The 9,973-nt window shown below is 38.0% G+C and overlaps 1 protein-coding gene across 7 annotated transcripts; it reads left to right on the forward strand.

The window, feature by feature from the left end:
• The first annotated feature begins 1,197 nt into the window (after positions 1–1,197).
• LOC146328455 (galectin-4-like) lies at positions 1,198–8,400 on the forward strand. 7 transcript variants are annotated; one of them, XM_084717475.1, is made up of 15 exons: positions 1,198–1,334; positions 2,529–2,617; positions 3,723–3,927; positions 4,154–4,267; positions 4,508–4,567; positions 4,658–4,684; positions 4,785–4,808; positions 4,909–4,980; positions 5,064–5,090; positions 5,250–5,285; positions 5,446–5,472; positions 5,562–5,591; positions 7,491–7,579; positions 7,933–8,098; positions 8,192–8,400. In XM_084717475.1, exons 1-15 carry the CDS (start codon positions 1,293–1,295, stop codon positions 8,336–8,338), a joined length of 1,155 nt encoding a protein of 384 aa, XP_084573601.1. In that variant the 5' UTR covers positions 1,198–1,292; the 3' UTR covers positions 8,339–8,400. The 7 variants fall into 7 exon arrangements, with proteins under 7 accessions (XP_084573601.1, XP_084573602.1, XP_084573603.1 ...); XM_084717476.1 differs by having other exon boundaries at positions 4,909–4,960; positions 5,068–5,090; XM_084717477.1 differs by having other exon boundaries at positions 4,909–4,948; positions 5,068–5,090.
• The last annotated feature ends 1,573 nt before the right edge of the window (positions 8,401–9,973 follow it).

Here is a 9,973-nt window from a genome sequence, read left to right on the forward strand (position 1 = left end):
GCTCTTTTAGTCTGAAATACAGATTTATGGGATCAGAATTATCCTTGTTGCTGTGTGATATCTGCTCCTCTTCAGCTAACGGTTGTCTTCCTCTTCCTACAGAGCTCACCGTCTGTTCCTGCTGCACAAGATATACAGTATATCCCATCATACATCATGTGTCCTATCATAGAAAACTGATCTGTCTGGTCTGCATAAAGCCCGCTGAGACCTTTTTTTCACCCTCCTAGATGGCTGCTCTGCCAGGTACTCAGGTTTGCTCCAAACCTGGTGGAGCAGCTTTGTCCTATTTTGCATCCTGGTCATGGCAGAGCAACTACAGCTGAATGACGTCGTCTTCTCAAAGCTCTAATGAAAAAACACTGCAGCTGGAGAGTGCAACTGATATTTCTAAAATGGATTTTCTTTTATGTAACTGTTGTCCCTTGTTTGTTAATAACATGCTCCATTTTTTAAAAAACTGTCCCTCATTTGTTTTTGATATGCTCGTAATGTTTTGCGATCTCGGCCAGGTCTCCCTTGAAAAAGAGATTTTAATCTCGAGGGGCTTCCTGGTTAAATAAAGGTTAAATAAAAAAAAAAATTGATTGAGATGTTACACAGAAAACATACAATGATCTTAAATGCCAAGTGACAACTTGAGTTACAACAGTAAAATTCTTCAAAAATTGTAATAATACAATAATATAACAATGTAAAACTCCATTTTCTGTATTGTTAGTATTTCTGTTAAGTCCATTTAGCTGATAATAGTTTTACTTTTACACAAGTGACATTCTCAAAACTTTGAGAATTTTTTTTTTTGGTGCATAAATAAACATAAAATAAGTAAAAGTAAGTAAAGAAAGATACAGAGCAAATACTGCAAGACAAGAAGCATAAATAGAAAATAGAAATTTAGAAAAAACTATGTACAATATTTTTTGAGCAGGAATGTGCAAAGTATTCACATATGTGCTACTTTGACTTAAATAAAACATGTATGAAGAGATTCTCGCTGCTACAGTTTTCAGTCATGTAAGTTTTTTGTTCCACTCGGCTGCTCACACACACACACACACACACACACAAACACACATTCTGTCTTTTGTTGTAAGGTACCACTCCTCTGCTGGGTCAAAGGTTAATTTGCATCTCGTGCCTCTTAGGTAAACACGGTGATGCAGGTGTGGGTTTGGTACCCGGCTCTGCCCCTCCCTCATCATTTGTATAAAACCAGGCCTCCAGCAGAGATCAGTTCCCGACAAACCTCTCCCGATCCTGTCTGTCTGCCTGTCTGTCTGACTGCCGCCATGTTTGTTGCTCCTCCTGGATATCAGCCAATCTACAGCCCTGTAAGTACGGCTCTGTGGGTAATGCACTGCTCTAATGCAAAGGGATTAATATTTAATCACCGGTGAGGACAGCAGCTAAAAATATGTTAATGTAACAGAAAAAAAAGGAGTCCAGTTCAGGCTCGTCTCTGGGATTTACAAACTTTTTTTTTCTTTAAAGGGCATAATGATGTCATAGGCTGAAGAACAACATGACAAAAAATCTATATCACAATAACAATTTAATAATAGATCACTGGATTATATTTTTACATGCAGGATCATGCAGAGGTGTTTGTCCACATTAAGAATAAAGATTTAAAGAGTCTTTACTGAACTGTGGGCTTGTTTGTTACTGCAGACAGATTAATTTACAATTATGGGATTCATTGAATGCATTTGTCGAAAATTGTAAATTGATTCAATATGTCAGGTTCCTGCACCATCCTGTCAGGGTTTATTTCACATTATTAAACAGCTTTGTTAAAATCCTCAATTCTGATTGGTCAGTTACAGCATTCTAAGATCTGTTATTTCTGTATAACAGACTGTTGCTATGAAGAACAAACTGTTACTATGGACACAGTTCTCATCATCGACTCTGTAGGAGCAATAGAGTCATTTTTAAACATTATAAAAATTGTATTTTGTGTTATTATGTTATTTCTGTGTGGCCTCCTGTTGCTATGAAGCACCTTCTGTTGCTATGGTAACAGTTCCAGCAACAGCGATTCCACCTCTAATGGTTTCAGTTAAATTTGTAAACTATTTAAGGCCCAACAAGTTAAAATTATCCAAAATTTTGCAAAAAGCACAGATTAGTGAGACTCCAGAGAATGAAGACGAATTTGCGTCACAGAACTTTTTATTTAGTTCACCTCGGATTTATGATGTAAATGTTTGAGGGGGCCGGACCCTCGGGAAGGGAACCACAGGAATAAACTACAAAACTTTACTTAAAAGTAACTGAACCTCAACAATAAATCTACTTACACACAGATCTAACACTATTTCCAAATTAACAATGATATTTTAAGCACATTTGCAACTTCTGTATAGGGATTCTTACTTTTTTTACATTGTTGTATTAAAACTGTTTCTTAAGTAAATGATCTGAATACTTCTTCCATCACTGTTTGATGAGTAATGTGTCTTTACACTCCTGTATGTACCATGCAGTGTTGGTTGAGTATTTTTTTTTTGTGCTCTGTACAGAGAATTCCCTTTCTGGGACCCATTAATGGAGGCTTGAGGGAAGGAGCGTCCATCTACATCCAGGGGTCGGTTCCTGAAGACATCACCAGGTGAGTAACAGAAAACATGAATCTGTAAGATTTTACATTTTTTCCATAAAATCGTTCTTTAACTTGAAAACACCCTGGTAGGTGTGTACAGTTTATACTGTATTATCCACAAATTCATATCCTCATAATTATTAACCAAACTCAAACTGGTTCCCAGCACAGTAGCGAGGATTCTTACTGGTTTTAACAGATGACATCACATCATTTCAGTCCTGGCTTCCTTCCATCTGCCTCTTGTGTGTTTTGGAATTGATTTTAAGATTTTACTGATCACTTTTAAAGCCTGCCTGGGTCTGGGTCCCAGCTACACAGCTGAAACGTTAACCCCTTATGACCTTTATTTATATTGACATTAGGTGATGTCGTCTTATTATTTATTCCATCTTTATTTATATTAACTAGACGACATCATGTGAGGTCACCCCTTCATTCTTAGACCTTTATTTTATTTATTCTTCCTTCCTGTTCTGTTTTATTTTTACTGTTTTAGTGTCTGCTGTAATTTTAGATTCTGTCTTGCTTCTGTTTGGCCTCATTGTTTTCACATTGCCTCCTGGGGATCCTGCTCTTTTGCTTTGTCTGTCAAAGCACTTTGTAAACTCTGTTTTTAAAAGGTGCTATATAAATGAAGTTATTACTAAGTTTTTAAGTAGGTAACTGTGTTAAGAGTTTTGTTTTGTCTTAAATCAAACCTTGTGACACTGTTTGAAACCTGAGGGAACACCTTGTGTAATCTGACTCTGGGTGGAACTGGTTTTCTTTGCATTGTTGCATATCAAAGCAGACTCGTACCACACAGCTCCACTCTTATCATCTGTCCTCCCCTTTTCACAATACTCGTATCTGAGTTGCCAGAGGTGCTTTTACAGGCCATTAACAGACAAAGTAAACACTGCACATTCCTGACTGTATCCTGACATCTTTGACTCTTTTGTCAGGAGAGATTTTTTTTTTACACAATCCTCAGTTTTTTTCGACAGTCGGCTCCACCTTTACCGTTTACATTTCTTCTGTTTTCTGACTCTAAACTAACTCATCAATTACTTCACCGGGACTCACAGATGTGATGTATGTGGTCTGGTTCACCTGCTGTTACCTTTGACAGGTTTTTCGTGAACCTGCTGTGCGGGGAGTCTGAGTCCAGCGACATCGCCCTCCACTTCAACCCTCGGTTTGACGGCTGGGACAAGGTGGTGTTTAACTCCTGTCAGGATGGATCCTGGGGCTCGGAGGAGAAGATTCGGGACATGCCGTTCTGCAAAGGACAGGCCTTTGAAATGGTCATCATGGCCACTTCACAAGGCTACCAGGTCAGAACAACCAGATATCTTATAGGGAACACTTTACTTTAACCCCCCCATTAATCATTTAAAAGCAGTGGTGTAATGTAACTAAGTAGATTTACTCAAGTACTGACTTGTTTTGGGTTTTGCTGTGCAGCAAATTTATTCTGCATAATTATTTATTATTGGATGATACTGACAGTGTGATTCTGTCACATTTGTCTGCTGAACATGTAACGTGATTCTGCTGCAGATCAAAGTCAATGGGAACGACTTCTACACCTTCGAACACCGTATCCCTCTGGAGAGAGTTTGTGGGATGCACATCGCAGGAGATGTTTCCATCCAGACGATTAACTTCATAGGGGTGAGACTCAGTTCCTGAAGCTTTCAGCTCGATGCTTCGGGCTGAAACCTGAACATGCCATGAAAATAAGAAAGCACACACAGGATACAGCATGTTGCCCAGATATAACCTGAATATTGTGAGCAGAAAATACCCTGTTGCCTCCACTGTATTACCTCAGCATTGCCCCGTTATTACAAGATATTATCGCTGTTTAATTTTACCCTGTTTAGTTTGACTCTGCTGTTTGGTCTTTTTTAGGGTGGAATGGGTGGAGGTATGGGTGGATGTATGGGCGGAGGAATGGGAGGAGGAATGGGAGTAAGTATTCATAATTTTAAGTGTAAAAATTAAATTTAGTACAGCAGTGTACATGATTTCACATGTTCACCACTTTTTAAACATTTTTAGGGAGGATATCCAGGAGGTGGCATGGGGGTATGTTATTTTTGTTGGAGTTAATAGAGAAACAATGCATAAAATATAATGAAATGCATCATATTTTCATTAAGTCTTGCTTTTTCTAACTTATATCCAGGGAGGATACCCAGGTGGCATGGGGGTATGTTATTTTTGTTGGAGTTAATACAGAACAAATACAGAAAATATCATGAAATCCAACATATTTTCACCAACTCCTGTATCTTCTAACTTATATCCAGGGAGGATACCCAGGTGGCATGGGAGGTGGCATGGGAGGAGGCATGGGAGGAGGCATGGGAGGAGGCATGGGAGTAAGTATACTTACTAGACCCCAATCAATTGTCAAAATGAATTAAATACATCATTGAACAATAATTAATGTACTTTTCAACAGGGAGGATACCCAGGAGGTGACATGGGGGTGAACAAATACTTATTTTTCTGCTTCTTTTTAGGGATTAAATTCTTACATTCAAATTCATCAATTATTATGATGTCAGTAACATGTAAGTCTAACTAATTCACTATAAATCACAGAACAAAATCATATAAAAATCATTAAATATGTGCTTTTTCACAGGGTGAATATCCAGGAGGCATGGGAGGTGGGATGGGGGTATAACAGATTTTATTTCCCTTTCCCTTCTTCACATTTAATACTAACCTAACTAAACTAAACCAGTCTGGCATGTGTAACTTTAATATAAATAAATGAATGCAATCAGTAGACTGTATGAAGTGGACTCTGGCATCAAATTTGTTTTTTCTTCTGTCAGGGAGGATTCCCAGGATCAAACCTGCCGGTGAGGTTACTGCATCATAAAGTTTACATGTTCAGTGTATATCTTATTTCTGGTGAATTAAAATTTTATATATCTTAATCTGATTACAGGGCATGGGTGGGCAGCCAGTCTACAACCCTGTAAGTAAAATTTGCTCCACACTCATTTACTGCAGCAGGTTGACCCGCACTTCCTGTCTTCAAAACCACACGGTAGTCAGTACGGCCTGGTATTGAGCGGTTTTAATGTGAGGCAACTGAAAAGCTGTCAGAACACTTTGGCTTAGAAATACTGATGATGCGAACATTAAAACACTATTCTCGTGGTCAATTTCCAGTTTCATAGTTTTATTTTGAAAGTCTTTACCGGACGTATTGGTATACTATTATGGCTAACTTCACGCTTGATGATCATAATGATTGGTCGGACAGCTCAGAGCCGCACGTGTTTTCTGCCCTCCGGTGGCCACAAAGAGGAACTGCAACAGATTAAATTCGCCAACCAACATCTGTTCATAGTATATTAAAGAAAACTAGAACGTGCATGTAAGTCATATGAATGATAGAGGGTCATCTAGCTTTGCTAAGGAGCTTCTCAAACTCACATGTTGAAGCATGACTGTAGTTAAATACATTTCTCCAGTTCTTACCCAATTAACAAACCCTTAACTCTTCTTCGGTGACTGGACTCTTCTAACGCGAGATGACGGTTAAACTGAGTGTATTTACTGCCCTCTTGTGGTCACACTTGAGAATTGCAACATTTAATTTAATCAAGCCAGCGTCAATGCAAAAAAATATCCTAGTGTACTAATACTTCTGGTTGATACTTAAACATAAAATGACCTAATAATCTTTTGTTGTTGTTTGTTTTTTAACTACCAATAAAGATATTGTAACAAGCTCACGTTTGGTAGCATCATTGTCAATTAAATACAGCTCAGTTCAAACCCTGTTAGTAAACTCTTCACCCAAAAATTCTTCCTTAACCACATAAGGAGATGACGATATTTAGTGCCCTCTTGTGGTCACCGACAGGAACTGCAACATCGAATATAATCAAGTTAGCGTCAATGTCAGTACATGGCAGCATACTGACACCTTTGGTAAATACTTTCAAAGTAAAATGACTGATTAGTTTTGTTTTTTCAATAATGGTATTGTTACAAGCGAATATCCGTGCTAACTGCTGTGATGGGAAGTCAAATAACCGTCTTTACAATTCAAGTAACGTTAGCCTAGTTACCAGAGAAGGAGATTACTGTTGTCTTGAGTGTCTTTAGAAACATGAATGTTTACTGCCCTCTTGTGTCGACAGAGAGGAACACATTAAATCTGTCAAGTCATCGTCAATGCATACACGATACGATACTATACTAAGAGTTCCGGTGAATACTTTCAAAATAAAGTGACCAAATTGAATCAATCGGAAACCAGAAAGAACTATTACATTAAATTATAATTTTAATTGTTATCCAGTGAGCAATTTAGACTGAAAATTTGGAGAAACAGAAACTCATTTCAAGTGAATTCCTGCTACTGATAATGCAACATTAACTGTTAAAAACTTTTTGGGAGGAATACTTAGTACTTATTATATTTTCAAACACCTTTCTTATGGCTGAGAAATGTTTCAGTAATGTTTCCGCACTTGTGCTTGAGTACAGATTTTCATCACTCTTTCCACTACAGCAGTTAACACAGCAGTGATGAAAAAATATGTTTTTATTTTCCATGTTGTAACCGCAACAGGAATGTTAACATTAGCATTCAGTTCAAAGCACAGCTGAGCCACAGCTGGAACAAAGAGCAGTTTTAAGAAATCTGAGCTGTAGATGAGTCTTTGTCCTAAAATGACCTCTGGACTGAAGGTGAATTTAGGTAACAAAGCACTCAGACTAAACTTTTTAAACATTTTTCTTCATCCCACCCTTTATCTGTGTATACTGTGCAACAATTTAGCCTCACTATGGCCCACTAGTGTTGGTTTATGATTTTATAATCTTGTTGTGTTTCCTGTCTTTTTTCTTGTGTTTTAAGCCTATTCCCTACTCCAACATGATCCCAGGAGGCATGTTCCCTAAGAGGACCATCATCATCAGAGGCATGCTGCCCTATGGAGCAGAAAGGTGTGTGTACATGCTTAAATCACTTTATTACACCTCTTTGTTAAATACTCGATTCTGATTGCTCATTTATGGTGAATAGCAGACTGTTGCTATGAATAACACGGTTGCTATGGATGCAGTTCTGATCACAGACTCTGGAGAAGCAATAAAAGCATTTTTTAGTATTTTCTTTCAGAGTATTGATTTTCTGTCAGTAAGTAGCTGTGTGAAAAGCAGGATAATGTACAGCGAGCAGAACATTATTGTGAAATAAACCTACAGAGGGTGGTGGCATCACCCTGAAGTGATTTATTTCATTACATGTTGTAGTATGTGAGTGCAGACAGACACACATTACACTCTTTGTGCTGCAGGATGAGCATCAACTTCATGGTGAGCAGAACTCGGGACATCGCCTTCCACATGAATCCCCGGCTGAGGGAGGGGATCGTGGTGAGAAACAGCATGATTGGAGGTGACTGGGGCCAAGAGGACAGAGAGCTCAGCATGAACCCCTTCATGGAGGGACAGTACTTCGATGTAAGTGCCATCTGTCTTTATATTATTTAAGTCCTTATAAAGAATTCCTGTGTGATTTTTACTGTGTATTTTTTTTCTGTCTTTCTTTCTCAGATGTCGATTCGTTGTGGGAACCAGAGATTTAAAGTGTTTGTGAACGGGCAGCACCTGTTCGACTTCTTCCACCGCCTGCAGTCCTTCAACGAGATCGACATGCTGGAGATCGAAGGAGACGTGCAGATTTCTTACATCCACTTCTGAGACCAAACACACCTGTAGGAGTTATAAATTCTGTACATTTGGCTGTTTCATGTGTTTTTCAGTTGTTAGATGATGTTTCAGAGGATTTGTCAGCCACTGTGGTTAACTGAACGAATAAATGTCGCTAGAGATGCACAGAAACGTCATTATCTGTATCTGTATCTGTTCAACCACAACAGAATTATCTGTCTCGCTGTCTGTATTTGGATAAAAGACCATAAATGGGTGCACTTTTATACTGAATATCATGTTAAATTGGGCAAATGTTTTAGTTTCTAACCTAATATTTTTTTTCCAAATAATAAGCATATTTGGATAGAAGAAATATCACATTATCTGCTTTCCTGAATAACATATTAATATTAATATATTAATATACATTTTTACGTGCATCACTATGTGTCACTAACACACACGATATGGATCAGATTCATGCTGACATCAAAGCTCATTCATGATGAACACATTTATTTCTTATACAAAATACTGTAGGTACTGTATAAAATTTGTTTACAAATCATGACAGTGACAATATAAAGGCAACTATAGTACAGTCTTCTCCCAATTCAACACACCAAGAGAATCACAATCGAAACACACATCTACTGAGAGTAGACGAACACACAAATACTGGCTCTCTGAAGGCACTGAAGGTAAAGTTGTGAAATCCTAAGATTTAAGGCTGAACTGAGTCACGAAGGAGCTTCAGTTTTAGCTGGAAGCTTGAAACAAATAGTTCAAAGACTATTTTAAATGTTCCAGGGGAGAGCGGGGTGAGTTGAGCCAGTTTTTACTTAAAGCATCTTTCAAGTGAGGGCATGACAATAACGTCTCCAACGAAAATGTGTCAGAATGTGGTGCATCCCTGGGAATAATCATTTTGGACCTAAAATGAACAACTGTCAAAATATGACTTTCTAAAAAAAAAAGGTGGTCTTATGGTATAAACAGTATAGCCTCATACATGTGAGATTTTTCAAACTTGCCTGTAATAGTTCGGAGACAAGAATCACGACTGCTTGAACATAAAAAAACACTTTGAGGGGCAAAACAAAAAATGTCCAAAAAAAACCCCTCCCAATTTTATCTAAGGTTGCCTAGAAACAAGGGATGGCTCAATTTCCCCACATGCTCAAATCACCCCACTCTCCCCTACTGTATACTGGTATAATACATTAGATGTATCTGCATTAAAACTGATTAAAAAAAAAACCCCATTAATAATGAAATATTTGTACAGACCAGATTCGACCAGTGCCTCAGTCTCTGTGGTTCACAAACAATGTAAGACGATGACTGAGCATACAGTACCAAAGGTATTGCAAGAAATGTACACTTTATCTCAACATTTCAGTAATGCTACAGGTATAAACTATTATACTGTTTCATGTATGAGTACCTTTGATGTACTGAGAAACACAGCGCCTCAGTTTAAAAAAATGTTCTCCAAAATGTGTGTTGGAATGTGGTCCATCCCAATGACAAAATCATCAACTAAAGCAAATATATATATATATATATAGTATATATAAAAAATAAGTGCATGCATGATGCGAAGCAGAGGTTTGGATGACCACACTTCCATTCGCTCGACTCTGCTGGTAACAGACTTCTATTTACACAGAGCTGCTAAAC

Source organism: Lutjanus erythropterus, chromosome 4, assembly GCF_056507025.1.
Source record: "Lutjanus erythropterus isolate fLutEry1 chromosome 4, fLutEry1.hap2, whole genome shotgun sequence".
Lineage (NCBI taxonomy): Eukaryota > Metazoa > Chordata > Actinopteri > Lutjaniformes > Lutjanidae > Lutjanus > Lutjanus erythropterus.

What these genes read in the sequence shown, in the direction of transcription:
- LOC146328455 (XM_084717475.1), top strand. Translation starts at nt 1,293, where the DNA reads ATGTTTGTTGCTCCTCCTGGATATCAGCCAATCTACAGCCCT. An exon ending in ATCCAGGAGGTGGCATGGGG is followed by an intron (nt 4,685 to 4,784) that starts GTATGTTATTTT and finishes ACTTATATCCAG; the next exon opens with GGAGGATACCCAGGTGGCAT. An exon ending in CTGCCCTATGGAGCAGAAAG is followed by an intron (nt 7,580 to 7,932) that starts GTGTGTGTACAT and finishes TTTGTGCTGCAG; the next exon opens with GATGAGCATCAACTTCATGG.